Source organism: Panthera onca, chromosome A2 (assembly GCF_046562875.1).
Source record: "Panthera onca isolate mPanOnc1 chromosome A2, mPanOnc1 haplotype 2, whole genome shotgun sequence".
NCBI classification, from domain to species: domain Eukaryota; kingdom Metazoa; phylum Chordata; class Mammalia; order Carnivora; family Felidae; genus Panthera; species Panthera onca.
In genome coordinates this window covers 143,083,277-143,109,696 of record NC_138340.1, presented here as the reverse complement: position 1 = coordinate 143,109,696, position 26,420 = coordinate 143,083,277, and the positions used below count along the sequence as shown (strand labels likewise).

The 26,420-nt window shown below is 36.5% G+C and overlaps 1 protein-coding gene across 5 annotated transcripts in view; it reads left to right on the top strand.

The window, feature by feature from the left end:
• The window catches only part of GRM8 (glutamate metabotropic receptor 8), a 759,243-nt gene that overhangs the window by 601,366 nt on the left and 131,457 nt on the right, over positions 1–26,420 (top strand). For all 5 annotated transcript variants that reach the window (XM_060633021.3, XM_060633020.3, XM_060633022.3 and 2 more), the window contains exon 8: positions 21,045–21,181. In XM_060633021.3, the coding sequence (XP_060489004.1) occupies positions 21,045–21,181 (137 nt within the window). The remainder of the gene's footprint in view (positions 1–21,044; positions 21,182–26,420) is intronic.

The window sequence follows — 26,420 nt, the reverse complement described above, 5'->3', positions numbered from 1 at the left end:
TAGTATGCAAAGAAATAAGCATGAGATTTTATGACCAAATAATTGGCAATGATGTAAGTATCCATCAGTATGCAATTGGTTAAGTAAATTTGTAATATATGGACATAATAAATGTATAGCCAATGAAGTTATATTAGTGGTCTTTATGTATTGACATGTAGAATTTTCCATAATAATTGTTAATTGAGGAAAGGAAAGATTTAAAACTGCATAGATAGATAGTATGACCTGATTGGTTTTTTTCTTTTTCTTTAAAAAAAATTGTTAATGTTTATTTTTGAGGGAGAGACAGAGTGAGAGTAGGGGAGGAACAGAAAGAGAGGGAGACACAGAATCTGAAGCACACTCCAGGTTCTGAGCTGTCAGCACAGAGCCCAATGCAGGGCTCAAACTCACGAACTGCAAGATCATGACCTGAGCTAAAGTTGGACACTCAACTGACTGAGCCACCCAGGCGCCCCAGTGATTGTTTTTTTCAATATCTGTAGACATATTGAGAAAGAATGTAGATCAAACAATAAGCCATGGTTGTCACTAACTGGTGATAGGTCACTAAATGGGCAAATATTTCCTTTTTTATTCTCCTCTTTTTCTTTCTTTTGCTTATCCCTACTTTAAAATTTTCTTTAGAGTATGAATATCTCTATAATGAATATTTCAAGTTAAAAAGTAAAAACATCAGCAGTGTTTTCTAAGACAAATATTCAATTCTTTTCATCTGATATATGATGATGTACTGCTTCCTCCTATTTGTGATGACAAAGATGGACAGTTACAGGAGTTTGGTTTTTATTTTATTTTATTTTTAACGTTTATTTATTTTTGAGACAGAGAGAGACAGAGCGTGAACAGGGGAGGGGCAGAGAGAGAGGGAGACACAGAATCTGAAACAGGCTCCAGGCTCTGAGCTGTCGGCACAGAGCCCTACGCGGGGCTCGAACTCACGGCCCGCGAGATCATGACCTGAGCCAAAGTCAGACGCTTAACTGACTGAGCCACCCAGGCGCCCCAAGAGTTTGGTTTTTAAAGGGCAATAAATAGGTGAAGCATGTCTTACTGGATATTGGCCCTTGGGTATAGTTTCCTTCTGTTGATACAACAGAATATGTTACGGACTAAGAAAATGTAAGCATTAATTTTTTCCCCTTTCCCAATGAAATAATCTGATTATTGGTTGTTGCAAAATAGCATTGCAACCTACCCTTTAGATTTGGTGTAACTGTTTCAGTAATGTCATTATCGCTGAGATAGTGAGGAACTTTAGAAACTAGTGTGACAGAAGTTAAATGTAATGGAAAATGAAAGCACAGAAATGTAGTTACAAAAGTTACATATTGTTGAAGATAAAAAATCATAAGGCACCCAGTTTTTGAAAGCTACTTTCAGTTATTAGGCTTTTGTTATTTTTTTCTAACCTCCCATTTTGTATTTGAATTTAATTAGGGTATAAAGAACAAATTAATTCATTATAAGGTAGCTAACAGGTACAGATAGAGTTTCTAGATGCCTTCAGATGATAGGAAAAGGAGAAGTATACCTTCTGATTTTTTCTTTAGATAAAAGGGACTTGCAGGATCTTGCTGTCTAGTATATATTATATACACTATTCTCCTAGGCTATCCTCAAGGTTTAAAATGCAAAATATATATTGTATATATCTAAGTTTCTGAGGGTATTTTAGTCATAAAGTTAAGTGCTTCTATCAACTTCTTAGAGCTCAATTTCAGAAGACATTTAAATCCGAAAGCATAAAAGCATTTAGCAATTTCAAGGGAAGCAAAACAGAGCTTCATAAAATTTCCAAAGACCATTTTTGTTATTGTTCTTTTCAGACATTTGTTTTGGAACATATAGAACTTTTCCTTATGAATTAAACAAAATTGGGGGATGCCATCACCATTAACCTGGAATCAGCTTTCTAAAAGAGGAGATGTTTATGGTTTCAGTGGTGAGTTTTTTAAACCACTTCATCAAGGTATGATTAAGATACAAAAAGCTGTACATGTATACAACCTGATGAGTTTGGAGATAAGTATATGCCACTGAAACCATCACCATAATCAAGGTGATAAACCTACCCATCACCTCTGAAAGTTTCCTCTTGCTGCTTTTCATGCTTCTTTTTTCTTTTTTTTTTTTTTTTTGTTTTTTTTCTTTTATGGTAAAAGCACTCATAAGAGCTACCCTCTTAGCAGATTTTTAAGTATGCAATGCCACATTGTTACCGTAGGCTACATGTTGTACAGTAGATCTCTAGAACCTATTTATCTTGCATAACTGAAACTTTGCACTGTTTGACCAGTACCTCCCCATTTCTGCCTCCCTCCAGCCCCTAAAAACCACTGTTCAGCTCCCTGGTTTCTGAGTTTATGATATGTAAATGCTTGTATGTATTTAGGAAATCTAACGTTATTTCGATAAAGCAGAAACTTTCCTCATCTTATTACTAGAGTGAGTGGACAACTCATGATTGAGCTGAATGGCATTAGTCTGATGCTCTGTCAGGTGTGTCTGTGATCCCAGTGTCAGCCAGTACAATGTGAGGGATCGGGTCTCTTCCCTATATGTGAAGGGATGAACAGATACGTCACAGGTGTTAAATATTTGGATATGCGACTTCACCTACTGTGCTAATTCTGGTAATGTGCCAGAGTTCTTAGGTAGAGGTATTTTTAAAATGTGAGATTCATAACAGGAAATTAAAAAAAATATATATTTTCCTCATAGTTTATCTGATGTAAATTTTTTTCTGGTTTTGAAGGAATATATTCTGTCATGTACAGAAATTTTAGTTTTATTCATAGGAACAAAGTTGGACCTCAACATAAGGCAATAAAGCCCAAAGTAAAGGGTCAAGTGGGTTTAATGCTTTTGATTACTACATTTTCTTCAATTTGGTGGGATTCAACAGATCAGTTTCTCAATTATCTAAATACAGAGTGAAATGCAGAAATTTGATGTTAATTGTCAATATGAACATAAATAGCTATAAGTCATTAACTCTTTTCAAATGGGAATTCATATTGGAGAAAATGAAATACCAATGCGATTAAATTTTTCACACCCTTGATTAAATCAATGGAGGGGAAAGATAATTTTTTTAGTTAATTAGTAATTTGGCTGAACAACATTATTGATCTATTTTACATTCATAGACATGGCACTGAGGAATGAAACTATAACGATTATTGACAACATACTATGTTTTTCAAATGTTATATTTTCTAATCTTTCAGCCACCTTATGATGTAGATGATACTTCATTCAGAAGAGGGAACATGCACAGTGATAGTTTCTCAGAGATCTCATGGCTGTGGCATGTTTGATCCAAAGTCTTTGTTCTTTCTAACACTATACCCTTCTTCCTTCAGATAGCTCTTTGGTCATGACCGTCATATTTATCATTTAACATTCTGTCATGAAAAGTCAACATTAACATCACTGCCTTAAAGATAAAATCACTAATGTCTCAGGGATCATCTTAAGTAAAGGATAGCCTTATGTTTGTGCATATCTACAATGTCAAGCAATTAATAAGTGATGACGTCAATGGAGCTGATGATAATGTGCAGTCTCTCTGGATGGGCAGGAAGGCCAAAGGAAGAAGGTTGACATGAACCTGGTTCTAGCTATCTAGAGGAACCAGGCTAGGTTATAAAACACTGTCCTATACTCATTGAGCTTATACTCAGTAGTAAATATGAAAGGCAGATCTCTATGGAGCTTTAAGTCAACACTGAGATTAATAGTCTGGAGCTGAGTTTTGAAACACAAAGGGAACAAGGGAAATGAGATGTCAAGATTCTCAGTCTGTAGGATTAGGAAACCCATTCCAGTTGATGAATGAGAAAGAGGAAATAGGCAGTCTAGAGAAATTTCCAAGGCAGGGGTCAGATATTCCTCGTGACTTATTTTTTGTGGTGCTCTGGACTTGGATATGGAAATGCTAGGTGCAGTTAAAAAGAGAGACAGGTGATAATGGCCTGGGCATAGAACTGACTTTTTATTTCCCCAGACATATTCAGAACCACTTTAAAACACTTTACTTGTTCTTGATTCCTTAATTAGTTTTCAATCCAGTGTCTTTCCATAAAACAGAATTTTAGAATGGCAACAGGTTGTTTTTCTAACGGTCATGAATAATATACCCTCTTCTCTTTTTGAATGGAACCAAAGAATTTATTCCCAATTAAAGCAATTCCTAATTATAGCATTCCAGTGTAAGACTATAATAAATAATATACTGGCAGGAAAAAACCTCTATAAACATAGCTTTAAAGCCTACATTTCTGTTTTAAGGTAAAAGAGTTACCCATTTCTATACTTGTAATAAACACACTAGAAAATATGAGAAATTTATTCTTTTGTAATTGACATAAATGCTAAACTGGGCTATTTATAAAATGGAGACACAAATCCCTGAATAATATGGATATACTACATGTACCATATAGTTATTGGTTCAAAAGTTGTTTTTATTTTAATCAGAAAGATTTTGTCATTCAGGTGTTCAAGTAGCTTATATTTGCAGACCAAGAGAATATAATAGAAGACCCAGGAACATCAGTGCTAGTTATCATTAATTATTTTTTTTTTCAGGTGCTAACATCTTTTAGACAAAAATAAGGCAATAATATTGGGGGTCTTCTCAGAAATAAGCTATCTGAATGACCTGATGGTGAATTGCTTTTTTTTAATTTTTATTTTTTAGAGGACCAGAGTAACTGAACTAGACTTTCCATTATTTCTTTTCAACTGTGTAGGAGAGAACATTAGTGTCAGCAGGCTCTGAGAGCTGCTACTTTTTTTTTTTTTACATTTATTTATTTTTGAGAGACAGAGAGAGACAGAGCACTAGTTGGGGAGGGATAGAGAGAGAGGGAGACACAGAATCCAAAGCAGGCTCCAGGCTCTGAGCCATCAGCACAGAGCCTGACACGGGGCTCGAACTCACGAACCATGAGATCATGACCTGAGCCGAAGTCGGACACTTAACTGACTGAGCCACCCAGGTGCTCCTGAGAGCTGGTACTTTTATCTGCTAATATCTGTGTATGTTAGCCATTGATATGAAGCGTAGTATTTACCAAAATATGCCTTTATTTCTTTTCTCCAGGTCTTCTGTCTTTCCCATATTTTAAGGAAAACAGGGTTTTTTTTTGTTTGTTTTTTTGTTTTTGTTTTTAATAAAAATAAGGCATTTGGGCAGGAAATGAAGAAAATAATAAAGAAGAACAGGTAGATTGGTATTCTTTTCACTAACCAAAGATAACCTTTTTTTAGTGCTTCTGTTTCAAAAAAATATATATGTATATATAGTCTATTCTATCTGTATATTCATCATCAGTCTCTCATCCATCCATCTATTCATCTACCTATATTACACATATATAGGATAAAGCAAGATGATGTTATAAGTTAACCTGTAACTAAAAAAAAATTAATTCCAGTATAGCTAGCATACAGTGTTATATTAGTTTCCCCTGTCCAATATAATGATTCAACAATTCTATGCATTTCTCAGTGCTCATCGTGATAAGTGTACTCTTTAATCCCCATCACCTGTTTCACCCCTTCCCCCACACCTCCTCTGTGGTAGCCATCAGTTTGTTCTCTATAGTTAAGAGTCTGTTTTCTTGATTTGTCACTCTCTTTTTTCCCTTTGCTTATTTGTTTTGTTTCCGAAATTCCACATATGAATGAAATCATGTGGTATTCATCTTTCTCTGACATATTTCACTTAGCATTATACTGTCTAGATTCATCCATGTTGTTGCAAATGGCAAGATTTCATTATTTTTTTTTATGTCTGAGTACTATTCCGTATATGTGTGTGTGTGTGTGTGTGTGTGTGTGTGTGTGTATAATCTCTTCTTTATCCACTCATCTGTCCATGGACACTTGGGCTGCTTCTATAATCTGGCTATTGTAAATAATGCTTCAATAAACAGAGGAATGGATGTATCTTTTCAAATGAGTGTTTTCATATTCTCTTAACCTGTAACTTTTTAAAAATTAAGACATAATTCACACTCCATATAATTCACCAGTTTAAACTATACGATTTAGAAGTTTTTAGCTTATCCACAGGATTGTGTGACCATCATCAATACCTAATTCCAGAATATTTCATCACCCCAAAAAGAAACCTTATGCCTTTTAACAGTTCCTCCCCATTCTCTGCCCCCTCCAGCCCCTGATAAACACTTAGACTCTATATATTTACCTCTTGTGGATATTGTACATAAACGGATCATACAATATGTGGCCTTTTGTGACTGCTTTCTTCACTTCCAGTGATTTCAGGGTTCATGCAGATTGTAGCATCTACCGTCCTTTTCATGGTTGAGTATTGTATGAATATATCACATTTCATTTATCCATTCATCATAATGTCCATTAGGGTTGTTTCCACTCTTTGGCTATTGTGAATAATGCTGCTATAAACATGTATGTTCAAGTTTTTGTGTGAACAAATGCTTTCAGTTCTCTTAGGTATATACCCAGGAGTAGAATTGCTGAATCATATGGTAACTCTATTTTAACTTTTTGAGGAATCGGCAAATTCTCTTTCACAGCAGCTACACCATTTTACATTCCCACTGGCAACACATGAAGGCTCCAGTTTCTCCAAAAACTGACCAACATTTGTTATTTTCCATTTTTAAAAATATACTCATCCTAGTGGCTCTGTATAATCCTTTTTAAAGCTTAAAAATATGCTGTTGAATCTAAATTAATAATATGCCTTTCTATTATAATTTTAATGGCTACATGGTATTCCATTGTATCCACGGGTCATTATTTATCCTTGCCCTGATTGAAATAATCTCATATTGTTTTCATTTTTCCTATAATAGAGAACACTGGACTAAAGATTCATATATTTGTGTCCATTTAGGTTATCAACTTTTTTCCATTACTTGAATACAGAAACAATAGTACAGTTGACATGTTTATAATATGCCTGCCCATATAATATATCACCTGCCCATATTTATAGCATAAATTTCTATTATTGGATCAAATAATAAATGTACTTTAAATCTTGAAAATTTGCTTCCAGCATGGTTGTATCGACTTAAATTTTTATCAGCAGAACATGAAAGTGTCAATTTTATCCTACCTTCATCTATAATATTTATTCTTGGACCAAATGGGAGCATTATTATCCCATTAATGTCTTTTTTTACTACTTAGATGGAACATTGCATATATTCTCACTGTAACGATTTCTATCACAACTGTTTGTATTCTCCCAGTTGTGCCACAGTGTTAAAATTTTCTTATATGCAAGAGCTCCTTGCATATTAAGAATATTAATCCCTTGTTACATTTCTATAAGGTGATTCTTTTAAAAATTGTTTGAAATTCAGAAATTTTTAGGTTATTAAAATTATCAATTATTTCCTTAATATTTTAAATATGATGTCATGCTTAAAAGACCATTTATCACTTCAAGATTATAATTTTTTATGTAATGGAATTTTTTATGTAATACAATTTTTTGTGTAATGATAAAAACTTTTTGTTCTCTAAATTTCCCTCTGACGGCAGACTTGGCTATATACTTCAGGTTTTGAAATATATTGCTACCTGTAAGTACTACTCTATAATTTTAGTTTTAGTTTTCTCTTTATCTGAAGAGTTAGTTAACATGAGTGTTTAATTGTTTTTTCTAAATCTCTAGGAATTTTTTTAATTTTTATCTTCCTTGGTGTTGTTTTAACTTTTCAATCTTTTTAAAGCTGTTGCTAAGGATTTTAAGTTTTATTGAATAGTAGTTAGAGAATATGAATTAAGATTTATGATAATTATCCATATTTTATTTTGGGCAGAAATAATACTGTTCTAAATGTTTCATATGTATTTGAATGTACAATATCTTATTTAATAGTTATTGTTTTTATCTGTTTGATAGGTCAGCTTCAGAAAGGGATATATGAAAGTCAGACCACACTTTTTAAATTTAGAGTTTTTTATTTACTTATATGTTTTACTGTTTCTTTTAATTATGCTCCAAATTGTTATGCATGCAGCATCAAATGGAAACACCTCTAATCACCATGGTAACATAGACAATTCACATCTATCACAGTGGCCTAATATACATTGACAGTTTGTGTAATTAGAGAAAATCAAGTCCATTATACATAAATGATGTGGTATCCTTTCTTTAATTCAATACACAAATTATTGTCAAAAGTGAGTAGCCCTCTCCTAATTTGATATTTTATCCATTTTTTAAGCACTTAGACATCTGTTCCTATAGAGTTGTCTGTATTTGATTGGCTCATAGTAATTCTGCAAATATTAACAAAATATTAATTCTGAAATACATGGAAAGGTGGCACATTAATGATATTTCAAACTAAAACCTGAGATAAAAGAACAATTTGACACTGAGCAAGAAATGAAGTAGTGACTCATCTGGTAAGAGGTGAATTTTAGCCTTATTTTACTCCTCCAAAAAATCTTCATGATGAAAAACTGAATAAGCTTCTTGGCTTAAAAATATGTGATCCTAATCCCAGACAGTTATAGCTTATAAACTGGGAATTCTGACAGAAGTTTGACTAATATAAAATCTAAAAATATACAGAAAAGCTGCTTTGGAGAACTGGGTTGAGGCAATTCTGTATATGACCCATTTTGTTTGGGTACATAAACCTATAGGCAGGATTCATATTCCCCAAGGGCATAATAACAAGGCTAAGTATAGCATTCAGTTAATTCACAGAATTACACAACATTTGAAGCCCTTTCAATAGACCCTTCCTTTAAACATATTTTTAAATGTGAATCTCTCCTTTTTCTTTTCTTTCATTCTTTTATCTATTACTTCTACCTGTCCTTCCTTCTGTTCCCTTACTCCCTGTTTTCCTCCCTCTCTCTTTTCACTCTTTTTCTCTTTCTTCCTTTTGGCTCCCTGATTCATGATACATGCTCATTATTAATCTATGCAAGGTCCATTTTCATTTATTTAGTTAGTTGCTGGCTATTTCAAGGAATGTAATAAGCATTTATGAAAATACTGCCCTGCCCCCTGCCAAAGCTAGGATTTTGGCAAAAAGCTACACTCAAACATATATTCCCGTCACCAACTTATCCCACCCCCCCATCCCTCCTGAACAATCAATATTTCTACCTTTTAAAATGGGTTTGTCTTGCTTATATATTCCCAAATAGCACAAAATTTTAAGTTTTAATCATTTATACCTTTGTAAAATATATTTTTGGTACTTACTTTTTCCACTTAATATTATTTTGCCAAAATCCATCTATATTTATGATCGTCTCTGTAGTTCATTCATTTTGACTGTAGTATTATTTTCCATTGTGTGAATATTCCATATACCACAATTCATTCACTTTCTTGAGGGTATCTGGGGTGATTCCAGGTGAGTTCTACAAAACATTCAAGGAAGACATTATTACAATTTTATATAAACTCTTGCAGAGAATAGAGAAAAAGGGAATATTTTCTAGTTTATTCTCTGTGGCCAATATAAACCTGAAATCAAACTAAAAAGGACGTTCTAAGAAAAAAAATTACAGCTCCACCTCACTCATGAGTATGCATGTAAGGATTCTAAACAAAATATTAGCTGATTAAATTCAATGGTTTGGAAAAAAAAATTGAAATCAAGTTGTATCTGTACCAAGTTTCCATGACATAATATTGAATATATATACATGTAACTCATTACAATAACAAATTAAAAGAAAAAAAGATTATCACAAAATATGCACAAAAGACATGCCTAACATTAAAAGTGCATTCATGATAAAATTATTAATACATTTATTATAATGAAAGGAAATGTCCTAAACTAATAAGACGCACCTATAAAATGCCTATATCAAACATAATCTTAAATGAGTAATGTGAGAAATATTCTTTAAAAAATGGGAGAAGTACGGGGCACCTGGGTGGCTCAGTTGGTTAAGCGTCTGACTCTGGCTCAGGTCATGACCTCAGGGTTCATAGGTTTGAGCACCGCTTCATGCTCTGTGCAGACAGCTCAGAGCCTGGAGCCTGCTTCAAATTCTGTGTCTCCCTCTCACTCTGCCCCTCCCTCTCTCTCAATCTCCCTCTCTCTCTCAAAAATAAACATAAAAAAAGAAACCTCTTACCAAAAAAAAAAAAAAATTAGAAGTACAAGAATGTTCACTATTGTCACTTCATGTCAAAATTGTATTGAAGATCCCAGGTAGTGCAATAAGAAAAGGGTGGGGCAGAGTTGGAAGTATAAGAATTGTTAAGGGAACAAGGAAATTATAACTCTTTGCAAATAACATAATACTTCACATAGAATTTTTTTTAATTTAGCTATAAATCCTTAGGTATAAGAACAGAGTTTTTCAGAGGTTTTTCAACCTTAAAACTATTTTAACATTTCGAACTGGATCGTTCTTGATTCTAGGTGGCTGTCCTGTGCATTGTAGGATGTTTAGTAGCACCCCTCGTCTCTTCAAGCTGTCACCCGTAGCACCTCTCCTCCAACTGCAACAACCAAAAATGTCTCCAGACATTGCCAAATGCCTTCAGTTGAGAACCTCTGGGCTAGATATGAGACTAATGCAGAAAAAAAAAATCAGCTGCCTTATATATACTAACAGCAAAGCAGTAGATAATATAAATTTAGTAGTATCATAGAATATTAATTACATAGGAGATCTGCAAAAGATGGTTAAGTGCTATGAAAGGGAAATGATAAGGCTATGTTAAAATTTACAAAAGAAGACCGAAACAACTAAGAGACAACTCATGTTCATGGATAGGAAAATATTCTAGAGATATTAAATTTCCCCCCGTTGATTTCTAGATTCCACATATTTTAACCAGAATTGTTCATGGAACTTAAGATGGTTCTAAATTGTATGCAGAGGAGATGTCAGAACACTTCTGAGAAGAGAGAATAAGGAGTGCTGACCCACCGCACCAGCATCAGTCTTATTATGAAACTTTAGTCATTTATATAGTATGATATCAGGTCAAGACAGACAGGTGAATTAATGGAGGAGGAGAGACGGACCAGAAAAAGACCCACTTCTCCATGTAACTTAGGTACATCCAGTCAATTGGAAAAGGAGAGTATTGCTAAAAACTGGTTATCAATATACAGGAAAAGTGACATTTCCAGCTTCACCCCACCAATCATCTATGGGTGGATTAACAATGCAAATGTGAGAAACAAAATTTTAAAAGTCTTAGTAGACATTCTTAAAAATTGACAAATTTGCAAATTTTGAATCTAGATGGCAAAAGTATCTTTCTTTTCCAGCAACATTGGACTAGACAGTCAGAGACCTCCTCCTAGCACAGCAAATTTGAACAGGCAGGACTGTATGTACTCAAAAACTTCTCTTTCATAAATGTCTTCATCACTGTTAGAGATACAATGATTAATTAATAACATAATGGAATTTATGCGTACAAATAAGTATATATAAGGTATTAAATACTCCTGAAAAGAAACAATAAAGATCTTCAGTTGCTCAAGGTAAAGAAAGGTTTTCTGTGTCAGAATGAAAATATACTGAATTCAGAATATTGCAATACACTGGTTTGTTCCCAAATTCCCCTTAAGATGCATTTATCTTGCCTAATTATTAATTATCCTTTTCATCTTTTCCCTTTAATCAAACGTTTGATATTTTAATAGTTTCTGGCCACTTTTTTTTTAAGAGATTTTATTTAAACTTCCTAATTTGTCTGCTTCCCTGAGGTGAGTATCTCTAAATAATGGATCTTTTCTTATTTTGAAAGTTCAATAAGCTTATTTGAAGACTACCAAAGCAATTATAGATTGTATTTCTATTTCTCAAATAGTGTTCATTAATGATAATGACACTTTGCATTCTTAAAGCACCTTTAATGCAAGGATCTTAAAGACATTTCCACAAGAGAAAGTGCCGTTGTCAGTTTAATTTCTTAATGAAAAATCAAGAAGGAAGGTTTGGCTGAGAGACTTAGAAATGCTATTCAGCCATGTTTCTTGTCCCATTTATTTCATACACCAAAATAATTAGTTAAAGAAAATAATTTTCAACACAAAAAATTGAAAGTAGGCATGTATTTTTCATACTTTTCTATTTAGTTTTTATGAAAACATCCAATTGAGTGAGTACTTTAGCCGAGGTAAATGAACATGGAGGCTATACAGTGAAAATCTGGAGTATGGCTACACATCCTGGATTCCACCTTAATATTACACATGTGCACACTGCATTGATCAATATTAACTCTAAAGGAGAATCTGAAACAAGTTACTCATCCATGCCAATATCTTTGATATTCAGTTGTAAAAATCTGTATTGTCCTTAAAGCTTTTGTAGTGATATGAAGGGAAGCATTTGTTTCCACATTTAACATAGCATTAGTTATTCATTTACTAACTATTGACTGATAACCCACTTTTCTAGAAACGGTATATTTATAATTGCTATAAGAAATAGACTCACACACTGTAATGGCTCAAGGAGAGAGGTGTGTTTTTTAGCTGGATGAATGGGTTACTAGTGCAGACCTTCTCCAAGAACCCATGCAGGAATCCAGGCTGTTGCAAGCTCTGCCATCTTTAAGCTGTAGCTTTCCCAGTTGCCCGGCATGGTATTTCCATTCTAGCCAGTCAGAGGGTGAAAAGATCATAGAAGACCACTCCAGAGGCTTTTAATGAGAGGCCAGAAGTATCACTTGTGTTCACGTTCCATTGGCTGGAGCTAATCATTTGGCCATACCTAACTACAGGGAAGAGTGGAAATGTAGCCAAGCTATGTTCCCAAGAAAAAGAGAAAATGGATGTGGGCGCTCAGCCAACAGTCTGTGCTACACATATAGCAGTGAATATAATGTAAAAATGCTCCACAATCATGAAGCTTACAATCTAACAATACGTAAGTTAAACAAACCACATGTTTATGATATTTGTAAGAGCTTTGAAGGAAATAATGTGTGTAAGAGTGAGTGATAGGGAGAGGAAACAGGCTAATTGGGGTGTGGTGATCTGACAGAACATCTTGATGTGATATTTGATCTGGGATATAAATGATGAGAAGGAACCAGTCGTGTAAAGATTCAAGTGGGAATAATATTGGAGAGAGAGAAAAAGAGAGAGGGAGAGAGACAGAGAAAAAGAGAGGAAACACAAAAGTCCCGAACTAAAGCAAACTTCATGTGTTTCGACAGAAAACCCAGTGTGGATGAAGTATAGAAGTGAGTAAGATTGGAGAAATAATAAGGCCTTCAAAGCCATGGTAAACATTTTGTGTTATACTCTAAGTGAAATGGGAAGCCACTACATGATTTTAAGAGGAGCTATATGATATGATTTGTGTTTCAGAATATCATCACTCTGGCTGCCAGGCAGAGACTGGGTTGTTTGAAATCCTGGATATGTTTTGGAGATAGAACCTGTTAAGCTTTTGCTTGTTTTTACTACCAAAGCGTTTTGGATCTTATTTTAGGATTTTTTCTCCAGATCTGGCATCCACTGAGCCAGACTTTGGTAGATCCATGCCTCTTTAAGGGAGAAAGTAGTCAAGGGGGTTCAGTTTAGTTCAAGTGGAGGCGAGCAGGGTTCAGTGCATTTGAAGTTGAAATTGAGATCAGAAGAGTTCAGCAGTGTACTTCTCCAAAGCTTCGAGGGTTAGGGCAATGCCTGCTGAAATGACTTGTCTTTTAAAACTCTCCTGTTTGATATGGATGGCTATGGAACACTTGAAATATGACTAGTCTGAATTACAATGATCTGTAGGTATAAGGTATACACAGAGTTTTGATGATTTGCTATGTAAAAAAATGTGAAATACCTCATTAATATTCTTTATATTGGTTACATTTTGACATCATATTATTTTGCATATATTGGGTTACACGAAATGTATGACTGAAAATAACCTCATCATTTTTCTTCTACTTTTTTAAAACTTCTTTAAAGAACAGCTTTAGATTTCCAGAAACACTGGGCAGATAGTATAAATGGTTCTCCTATTTCAGCCCCCTATACACAGTTGCTCCAATTATTATTATTTTATTATTATTATTATTATTATTATTATTTGTTTTTGAGACAGAGACAGAGAGAGACAGAGCATGAGTGGGGAAGGGGTGAAGAGAGAGGGAGACACAGAATCCGAAGCAGGCTCCAGGCTCTGAGCTGTCAGCACAGAGCCCGATGTGGGGCTCGTGAACTGCGAGATCATGACCTGAGCTGAAGTCGAATGCTCAACCGACTGAGCCACCCAGAGGCCCCCAGTTTCTCCAATTATTAACATTTTGTATTAGTATTGTACATTTGTTACAATTAATAAACCACTAATGATACATTGTTATTAATGAGAGCCCATACATTCATTCTTTCTGTTTTGCAGTTAGGTAAGGGTTTTAACTTAGGTTTTGGCTTGATTGAATAGATGGGCAGTTGTTAGCTACTTACTAGGAGAGGAAAGACTGTGAAGGATATGTTTGGATGAAAAAGAATTAAATGTGTCTAGATGCATGAAGTTTAGGATTATTATCAAACAATCAATGGAGTTGGATAAGTCTGCAGTCAGGGATAGATGTATAAATTTGAGACTCATCAGTGGAGGTATGAGGTTAAATTTCAAATTAAAATGATGTGAAGGGGTGCCTCAGTAGCTCAGTCAGTTAAGCATCAGACTCTTGAATTTCGGCTGAGGCCATGATCTCATCATTCCTGAGATTGAGCCCAACGTCTGGCCCTGTGCTGACAGTGCGGAGTTCTTGGGAGTTCTCTCTCTCCCTCTCTCTCTCTATCTCTCTCTCTCTCTCTCTCTCTCTCTCTCAAAATAAATAAATAAACTTAAAAAATGGTGTGAAAAGTTAGCAGGAAATAAGACAATGGAGAGAGTGAGGACAACTCAGCTAAAAATTTCTGTTTTACAGTTAAGGAGAGTGGATAAATGAGGCAATAACGTCAATAATGGAGTTTTTGCTTGCCCCCTTTTTTTTTTAAGATGAGAGCTATTAGAACTCATTTGTAAACTGAATGGAATACTATGGACAGTCTAAATCTGTTGATGTCAAAGGAAGAGAAGATATCTGTGTACGTGAAGGTGCATGGAGAGTGAGCCGTGAGGTCCTTGCACCAGGAGCAGGGCATGCCTGTGACTGGAGGGATGTGTCCTCAGTAGGAGGGAGGTTAATATGAGTGTAGATGCAGGTACCTCATAGGTTTTGTGGCGGAGTTATGAGGGAGTTTTTGTCTGACTGCTGCTTTTCCTCAGTGAGAAAGTATGAGACCAGCTGAAGTGACAGGGGGAGGGAGGTGTTGGGTATGGGAGGCATGAAACAGTCTGTCATCCAGAGCAGGGAGGTGGACTCACTGGCAAAGTGTGGAAGGATTGCAGAACAATGCTGACTGCACACTTCGGATCTGAGGTCATGAATTTTTTTTTAAATTTTTTTTAATGTTTATTTTATTATTTTTGAGACAGAGAGAGACAGAGCATGAACGGGGGAGGGGCAGAGAGAGAGGGAGACACAGAATCGGAAGCAGGCTCCAGGCTCTGGCCATCAGCCCAGAGCCGGATGCGGGGCTCGAACTCACGGACCGCGAGATCGTGACCTGAGCCAAAGTCGGACGCTTAACCGACTGAGCCACCCAGGCGCCCCGAGAGGTCATGAATTTAAAGTAAGACCAGACAGCAGGCTGGGACTAGATGAAGCAAGTGAGTTGCCTAATGTGCAGCATTTAGGGAGGCACTCACTCTCATAGTTGTGCTTGAGGCACCTGACCTGCCTCAGTCTAGTCGTGGCCTTGCCAGACATTAAAGCTTTATGATTTTCTCAAACAATATTCAGCTGCTTGAATATAGGCGAAGAAGTTATACAGTTGAGTTCAATCATGATTGTGATTTGGCAGAGGAATAAAATTGGTTGGAAGGAGATCATAGAACCTGTGTGAGAATAAGAAGGAAGGGAGACTATCATGGGGGGGGGGGAGTGTAATGACAAATTGGGTTGATAAATGAATCAATAAATTTAGGGGATCATAGAATTGTCACAGTGGGGGTGGAAGGTGGTATCCAGGGAGTGAAAGTTGGGAGATGATGCAGTTCCTGGCAAGGACAACTTGTAGACTGTGATCATGATAGCAAGTGGTGAGATACATGACAGGGATGACCACTGGAAGTGAGGAATGCCTCCGCTAATGCAGAGGCCAGGATGTTGAGTCATCCAGGTGGATGACGAGACCACCAAGAATGATAACAAGAATAGGGATGGAAAAGGATACGGAAAAGGAAAAAGTCAGATGCTAAAGTCTTCAATGAATAAAGGCTGACTACTAATTGATATATGTAAGAGTAATATGACTGATTCCTAAATAATTAACATATAATATGATTCTAATTCAAAGGCATAGGTCTGTTTATTGATTGTAATAAATACTTGATAAAATAAATCGGATAAAGAAAAGGTGAGCATGAATAATTGAGATTCTGTTGAAAATTGCTATTTCCTATGGCATTTTGGTCAATGACTTAAGTCTCACATATGCATTCTTTTAAGGGAGCCAAAGCTCACTAAATCAACTGATTTCATTTTTCACTTTCTCATTTTTTTCGTGCTTACCCGGTAGTGTAGGTTGTTATGAGAAGGAAAATGGATAAAGTTTTGTAGCAAGAGGGAGGAAGGAAAGCAATAAACATGACAATAAGCTGAGTGGCTTACACTTATAAATATATTTATAATATTTGCCCATAAAGACGAATGAATTATTCTTGCATTGCATTTGGCATTGTGGAAATAAGCTAATGTAGATCAAGGAAGCATAAGGGTAGGCAAAGGAACGGATAATGATGATGATGGCTTCCATTTATTGCACACCTATCGTGTGCCAGCCACGCATTAAGTGCTTTACATACATCAGCTCATGTAACCCTCGTAATAACACAGGGAGGTGGAGGTTATTATGCTCCCTTGATGGTTGAGAAAACAGATTTAGTGAGGGTAACTTGCCCAGATCACGCAGGTAATTGGCAGAGCCAGAAATCAAACTCAGTCCCCGAATCCCAAGCTTATAGTCTTCCCCAGAACAATGTTCAACAGAGCCAACATTTGCAAATAAAATCTTCATTGGATGTATCATCTTTTTTCCTACAAAAACATATCGAAGTGCTTGATATGCCTAGTAATAAAAATAGATAGTTTTTTCCAATGCATTTCTTATTGAGCAGAAAATATTCCAGGAGATATATAGACTCTGAGAGTGGTACCTGACAAGTAAAAGTTACCTCACAGCTCCACATTGTTTGTTTCCATTTCTCTGCTGGTGCACATCACTTAAAAAGTTTTTTAAAAAATTAATACACTTAATATTTTCTGAAATAACTAAGTCTAGGGGATGAAGTCTGGGAGATATATATCTAAATACATGTATATCTAAATATATTTCTTACCTGTGTTGTTGGTAAATCATACTAAAGTGATCGATGTATTGAGATCAATGTATTTGTCATTTAAAATTTTCTTCTGGACAAAATGCCAGCTGTTTCAGGGGTGGTCGGATCCATACAAAGCATATTTTAAATTTCTTCTTCTAGAAATTAGTAAACAGCATGGCCCCTTGTAGCTATCAAAGGTGTTGTTGGTTACATAAACCACAGAACCAGGGTAATCATTTGAGACGAGCCAGTGTGTAATGGACTCATTCTTTCTGTGAAAGGGTTGAAGTAATTCAACTGCAAGCCTAGCCCCAGATCAGAAATCAGATTAGTAGAACAAGTTGCAAGAGTGGTTTCTAACATCGGACTGATAACAATGGGAAAGGGACTCATTTGGCCCCTTCCTTAGTGACTATAAAAGATGAGAAGTGACATACATGCATTTCATAATGTTAGGTAGAGAGTAAGTATGGATTTACTTGGGATCATTAGTGAGGGTCTGATTTATGCTTTACTCTAATTTATTGATTGCTCACTCAGTATGAAGCACTGTATTTGGTTCAGAGCCTACAAAGATTAGAGATACACTCTGCCTTTGTTAAGGAGACCTCCTTTGTAAGGAAGGCAGAGGGTCTACCCAGTGTTGTGCACATAATAGGCTCTCAGTAAATATATGTCGAATAAATGTTTTGAGTGGGTATAAGGGTGAATAGTAAAAGTGTGTGGAGTGTAGCGAGTGATATGTTAGAGCAGGATAGCATGCAAAGAGGCACTTGGGCTTTTGCTCCAGGTTTAGAAGATCAAGCTTCTTTAGGTGTGACCTTTGAGCCACATCTTGAAAGGAATTATATAGAGAAGGTATAGGAGGAAGGAGGAAGTGAATTTATGAATAATAACGTGTACAAAGACAGGATGGTGCAAAGAAGGAGCATGGTGAATTTAGAGAACTGGGTTTTAGGTATAGGTGGCATTCTGCTGAAAGAGGAGAACTAGTGGGGCACCCAGGTAGCACAGTCAGTTAAGCGTCCAACTCTTGACCTCGGCTCAGGTCATGATCTCGTGGTTTGTGAGTTCAGCCCCACGTCAGGCTCTGCGCTGGTGGTGCAGAGACTGCTTGGGATTCTATCGCTCCTTCTCTCTGACTCTCTCTCTCTCTCAAAATAAATAAATGAACTTAAGAATTTTTAAAAAAAGAAAAAGGAGAATGAAGATTAGTGAGGGTGACTTGAGGAAAGCCATTTATGATCACTGAGAAGTTCCTATGTTTTCATACGGGCACTGGATCTCATACACAGCATTGCCATAAAACCATAAAGGAGATAATAATTAATACTTATATAATACTGTGTACTAAATATTTTACATATTTTAACTCACTTAATCGGCATATAGTCCTCTGAGATAGGAAGTACTATTAGCCATTTTAAAAATGAGACACATGAAATACAGGGAAATTAAGTAACTTACCTGAGATCATACATGTAATTAATAAGTGACAGAGCTGAGGTTTGAACTCAGTGATCTGGCTCCAAACCCAGCACTCCTAGCCATTTTAGTATATTACCTCTTAATACAATGTCAAGTTCAGTGTGGGTTGTTGTTAATGGTATTTGAAGTATTTCAGTTAGTCAATTATTATTTTTGTGATAATGCAGCTCTCATTTATTTGCTTTCTGATAGATTTTCTCAGCTTGGAGAAAAGAGATGTAGAAACAGCTGACGTACCAGGAATTATATGCAACTCAGAGTGCATGGTCATGTAGCTCTTGACTCTCAGACTAGTGCTCTCTCCTCCATGCTATACCATCTCTTGTGGCCTTAGCAGTTTTCCAGATGCTAGGTATCTGTGATCCTATCAGAGATTTAATGCTGTGTCCAATTTTATAAACATTCCAGAGAACAGGAAATTGGACATCTCTCCATTAAATACTTGGAAAGTACCCTAATGGCTGCTGTGTGACTGTGGTTGTATTTATTTGCAACTTATTGTCTTAAGTCACCGATGTTGTTTGATAAGTTAAATGTTTTAGAATTTTGTGATTACTGGCATTTGTTAAAAATTCTGCAGGTAAAGAACTCATTATAAAATGGGAGCGTAGAGAGTTGATATATGTAATTATTCGTAGTGTATATTTTGGGAGAGAATAGGAAAAGAGATAGCGAGAAGGAGACACTTTCTAGCACAGCATAGAAATTAAATCCAACATGCTATGACAAGCAAATCAGGGAGAGAAGACAGGCACGAAGAAAAGGGATCGGTGTTAGGTGAATTTGTTGAGATAGCAACGAGTAATCCAACAAGATAAAGCAGGGAAATGGACGAAGCTAAAAGCTGTTACAGAACAGTAAGTTCTATTCAGATTGTGAGGCTACGCAGAATAAGACATGGCAGTAGCAATCCCTTTCTACTGTTTTTTTTAAATACTTATTTATTTATTTTGAGAGAGAGAGAGAGAGAGAGAGAGAGAGAGAGCTAGAGAGAGCATGAGCAGGGGAGGGGGAGAAAGAGGAGGAGAGAGAGAATTCCAAGCAGGCTCTGTGCTGCCAGGGCAGAGACCCAGGTGTGGCTCAATCTCACGAACCATGAGATCATGACTGGAGCCGAAACCAAGAGTCGGTTGCTTAACTGACTCACCTGCCCAGGCGCCCCACCTTTCTCCTCTTAAAACCTGTGATTATGGGGCGCCTGGGTGGCTCAGTCGGTTAAGCGTCCGACTTCGGCTCAGGTCACGATCTCGCGGTCCGCGGGCTCTGGGCTGATGGCTCGGAGCCTGGAGCCTGCTTCTGATTCTGTGTTTCCCTCTCTCTCTGCCCCTCCCCTGTTCATGCTCTGTCTCTCTCTGTCTCAAAAATAAATAAACGTTAAAAAAAAACACAAAAAACCTGTGATTATGTAACACTTAATAAGTGGAAAAGGAAAAGTGAGCAGAAGCTATTAAGAGAAAAGTTGAAAGCTTCTTAGAGAAACGAGAGTTTAGAATATACTTGATCTCTTAAGTCCTGCTACCCTGCCCCAGTGAATTGGGGGAACTTTTACAATCCAGGACTTGCCAGCCATCACTGTCTTGCCCATTGAGAGGTTCCCAACGATGGCCCACACTGATATACTCTTGGGCAGAGGTAGCAGAAGCAGAAGCTTAGAAGAGAAATTGAACGGGGAACTGCTTCCGAGTGGAGTTCAGGCCAGACTGAAGCAAAACTCCAGGGAATTTGGCTAGGACGTTTTCCTGCCAGAGTTTGAGTTGCTGTTTGTAGTTCATGTTATATAGTAGGTGTTATGCTTCAGGACATTTACACTCTTCTCTATTGACTGTCATTCTCTGTAGCGAGGATGGAATATTCAGCCTATCAACTTCTATTTATTTAACTGTTATGTACATTGCCTAACTTGGATACTCACCATTTACTTTCTAATGTGCATAATAAAGCATGTCTTCTCCCTGTATGTACGTCTGGGCTTCTTTTTGTGTAGAAGATATTATGCTGTCAAGAATGACCTTGTATGGATTACAATCTTCGTATCTCTTACTACACACAATATATTTTTATCTACCATTCTTTCTTAGAGAAAAATAAGCTCAGTGGGCTATCTTACTAAAACTTTATTAACATTGTTTTCTAAACATTTATAGGTAGTGCTGGGACACCTGTCACTTTTAATGAAAATGGAGATGCTCCTGGACGTTATGATATCTTCCAGTATCAAATAACCAACAAAAGTGCAGAATACAAAATCATTGGGCACTGGACCAATCAGCTTCATCTAAAAGTAAGTATCAATATAAATTTGCATTAATGGATATAATTCTCAGATAGTCAGGCTTTATTTTTAAGTTTATAATACAAATTTTGTTAGAATTGATTCTTATAATTAAGTTTTCAGAAAATGTGTGATTTTATCCTTCCTTCAACTTTGAAATGTTATGGAAAATCTTAAATGTCTATAGAGAAATCTAGTATCTATAGGGATTTAATGAAAGATCTCATTTCCTTTTAAGTGACTGTATTAGGGAAATTTTGTCCATTTTTGAAAGACTCACTTGTTTACGTGTTGGTATACTCTGTGTGTGTGTGTGTGTGTGTGTGTGTGTGTGTGTGTGTGTGTGTTGTGGTGGGGAGGAATGACAGTGTGCCATGAATAAGTTTAGGCTTAAAAATAAGTGTATTTTACCTTTGCCACATCAGATATTGAGACCTTATGATCATGTCTGATTGATGGAAGTGAATCATGACCTATATTTACACTACCTCTTTGAATAACAACATCAGAGAAAGTTAATGTACCTACAGGTGATGGTCAGATCCTTTAACAGCCTTTTGGGCTGCCTGCTGTCCCTACCTACCTGGCATGCTATCAAGGCCCAACGCCCACAGATTTGGCATTTCCTAGAAGTGGCCATGTGAGGAAAACTTGAAGAACTCAGCTTAAGCAGGGTCCCAGGGCCTGGGGGTGGTGCCCAAGGTGGCTGGGTGTCACCAACACCGGGGGCTCTGTCTCCTCCTGCTGGGTGTCACCAACACCGGGGCTCTGTCTCCTCCTGCTGGGTCTGGTGGGGATCTGGTGGGGGCGGCGTGCAGGATGGCTATGGGGTGCAGGAGCTTCATCAGTTTTGCCTGGCTGGTGGCAGCCCTTCAGAGGGGCTTTCCTAGGGGAAGGTCTGCGGGGACATTGGAGAGAGCTATGTGGTGCCAGCACCCGCCAAATATAAGGGGCCCTGGAGCAGGAAGCCAATCCTGAACCTGAGAGATAAGGAGGGCCCAGAAAGGGAGCAGGACTGTTAGTGGCTGCATGGGGAGGGTGTTGGGGTGATTGGAATAGCATCTGTTTACCACTAGGTAAAGAATTATTTCACATTTTAACAGCCATGATGTGATAGCAGTGCATTGGCTTCTTCCAGTATAGAGAAATAAGAAACGTGCCCTATAGTCTCAGCTAAGGATTGGCATTCATTCATTCAGCATGTCTTTGACAACTGTAATATAGGACTATTTACAGGGACTTAGCATTTCCTCTGTAGACAGTCAGGGGCTTTGTAAATGCCTCAAATAAACTAGAAACATATTCATGTACTGTCTTATTGTTCTAATATGTATTTCGTTCTTTCCCATAATGAAAGTATCTCTTCTTGATCCTCAAAGCCATCATAACACTGTGAGAATTGAGTTTATTTCCTAAATGAACAATTAAGTTCATTTCCTAGCCATCCCTTATCCTAGCTAGAAGGTAAAAGCTTATGATGTACACGAGAGTGGAGATTATTCTTGTCTATATGTGTGTAACATGTTCACATGTGTTTTCTTGTGTTTGAACCCACTCAAAAGACATCGAGTTGGTAATTTTTAATACAGCTTTTTACTTCTGTATCTCCAAAGAGAGCTCCTTAAGTGGCATGCTTATGCAGCATCAGTCACCAAAGTTTTCAAAAAGGAAGCAGATGATGAGAAATAATAAAACTAGGATATTTATGATCTACTGTCTCTGAAATGACTTCCTGATAATTATCATGGTTCAGCTATCAATAATGCACAAAGACAGCTTATATTTCTAACTATTGTTGTGCTTTGTAAGACCACATATCTGCAGTTAACTACATGCAGCAGCCTGAAGAAACCTTATCTACTGGTCCGTAACCCAAATTAACATATATTGAAGCATAGTTTTTATAAGTCTACAAGTCATTAATGCCAATCTGAAAATCAATAGATTTTTGTCAAAAGGTCTTTTGAAAGTAAACCTATGTGAAACAAAATAATTAAACATGACAAAGAAAATTTGATATGGATTAAAATAGGTTAGCTACTTTTTATCTGGTATTTATTAATGCTAAACTGCCTATTACATTCTTATGACTAAGGTTGTACATAGCAAAATTCAATGGTTGAAAAATATGTCCACTATACTAAGATACCTAAAACATTTACACAAAAAGTATATATACACACACATCTCTCTATATATGTGCATGATATATTTGTTATAAAACTTCATATTGAATCTCAAGCTGTTCTTTAATGTACATTTAACAGTGCATGAGAGTTTTATGTTTATTATTGTGTAACTTCATAAAATATATCAAAACAATTTGTAAGAGTTATTTCTTATGCATGATTATGACCATTTATAACTAGATAGGAGTACCAGCTTTACTGAAACAGAGAGAATGTATCTCTCAGAAGAAAAGTAAGTAAATTAGACTGTGGGGAGAGGTTGTAAGTCAGGGTTGACTTCTGGAGTATAGCAGGACAAATTGTTTCCCCTTGGATCAGTGACCTGTTTGAAGGCCGAGTAGGGGGTGCTTGGAAAGTGACCAGTTTATTAAAGTCCTGCTTGGACATTAGTCAAGGCATCAAACAAATGCTTTGCTTCAGTTTTATCATCTGTAAAATGAACACATTAGTAGCCCCTGTTTTGTATGGCTGTAATAAGAATTTAATGAAATAATATAATGAAGCATTTAGTCCAGGACTTGGCACACATGCAATCCATAAACATTACCTATGCTTAATCCACTGTCTCATGATTCTGCATGGCCAGTGGGAGATATGGTAATCGATGTGAGTAAAACACTGCTCATTACAGAGGCACTTGAATTTGCTTTAGAAAGTTATGAGAGAATCTCTTCATCAAAATGCTGACCATTTGTCTCCATAGCCCAGTGTTTCTTCTTATCTTTATTATTGGCCTTAATACTTTAGAAAATCTATCTACACTTAAAAAGTAACCTTTAAGTGAGATAAATACAAACTTTCTATGTGGTAGCATATGGCCAGGTAATGTCAGCTAAGCAATTGTTTTTTGAATGGACTTGATAAATTCATTCTGTGCACATACACTGGGCTAAGTTTTGGGACTAGAGTGAATATGGAGTTCTCAGGGTGCTCATAGCCTGAAAGGATAGACCAGCACTCAAACCAACAATGCCAGCGTAGTGAGGCAGGTGCATGGATGAAGGTGTGTGCAGTGTCTCCAAGCAGCAGCCCAGAGAGACTTTCCTAACCCGGCCTGGCTGCCGATGACGGTTGTGTTGAGGGCCAGGGGAGGATACTCTCCCCTGTGTCCTCCCATCTCTCCTTAATCTGTTAAACCAGATTTACAGTAGATTTTACACTCTGAGCGGTAAGCATTTATCAGTCAGTTATTGGATGGAATTCTGCTCCAAAGAGCCAGTTTTTCTGGCTGAATTCAACCACGGGATGATTTTGTACACAGCCTGTGTACGATGAAGCATGTATGAATGTGACAGATTTGCCCTGAATGTACCTTAGTGGAGTGAAAGAATTTTTTAAACAAGTAGGTTATTTTTTTTTCTTTTTCCTGGAAAATTATGAGGTGTTTTATTTCCTCAAAAGCATTGTCTTTATTGTTCCAAATATTATTGCTTCTTTTTCTTTATGATGGAACTAACATATGTTCTTAATGTAGCAACTACAATCAGCTAGCACAATTGTTTAGTTTGATTTAGGCTTTCTATTCAGTTGCCTCAGTCCGTGCGTGAAGGGCGTGTTGTCTGAGAACGAATTTGAACAATTAGGTCTCTCCATTTTGTTAGACTGAATGTCTCAAGAGGCAGGTGGTCCTTATTAGTGTTTACAAAACATATTGTAACCTCGAGGTTCCGAGAAAACAGCAGAGCCTGAACTGCGGGGAGAACAGCCATATGCTGCTGTAAGTCCATGGGGAGAAGGTATATGGAGGTTAATGGATGTACCTAAAATAACTCTAACTCAGGGCTCACTTTTTTATACTTCCAACCAGAGCTTACTGGTTTTTATTTATTTTTTTATTGTTTATTTTTTGATTATGGTGGGAATGAGGCAGATGGTTTTGCTTGTTTTATTGTTCTGTTTTCTTCTGTTTTTATTCAGTTAAATAATTTGGAGATAAATAATAGTAGTAAAGGATAGCAACTCTATAAGAGTGTCTCAACCACAATTATTAGTGGCACCGTGTCAATTGGGAAGGGTGATTTGAAGAATGGCTTCATTGACACTGATTTAATTTTGAGTGGGTCACTCCATAGAAGAAAGTAACTCTTCACAAGGCACTGAATCCTGAACCTCAGTTATCTCATCTGTTAAGTGGGGATAATAAATAGGCATTATGAAGATTGAATGCATTGGAATATAGTGGTGAAGAACGAGACTTCAAAGTCAGAAAAAGGTTTGAATTCCAACCTTCCATTCATGAGTCTTAGAGCCCTGCGCATGTTATTTTAGCTCTTTTAGTCTCAGTTTCTTCATCTGCATGGAAACAATCATAACTACTTCACAGAGTTCTTGAGATAATCAAAGGATTAATCACACACACAAAGATCGTAGAACACTGCTTGCCACAAATGTTGAGTGAATATGGTAATCGTAATTTGTTTTGTTTTGCCACAATAACTAGTCTACTACTGAGGACCTATAGTTTCAATCTAAAATTCCATACATGCAAAGTCTCTTTTGACTTTGTTTTGATGTTTTGAGTAGGGATTAACTTAAAAATAAGTACATACACCATGATAACTTTTCTGTGCCTGTACAATAAATCCAAAATGTTTACTTTAGTATTAAAAAAAATGGGCTGCATGCTTTGGGGACAACCAGAAACTTGAGCAAAATTTTTGGTGTTTAGCCCAATTAAATCTGTCTTTCCTATGGACATGTACTATATATCATTTATAATATAATATTTTAATTTAAATATATTTTAATATAATATTTAATTATATGTATATCTATTTGCCTGTAGATGGTTAGTCAGTTACATGCTGTACTGGAGTTTCCTCCACTTTCTTGGAATACAGATAGAAAGAATTCCTCAGTGTCCTCATTTGCCTTGTAGGTATGCTGTTTTGGATAAACATTACAAGTTTTTAACCAAAACCGTTAGATTCATTAAATAGAGGAACAGCTTTTCTATAGTGAAGGATATTGAAATAGTCTTGAAGTAAAGATGGATTGAATGGAGTTGGAACAGTGTTTGAGGGGAGACTTGACCCTTTATTTGCTTGGGCTCTGAGAAG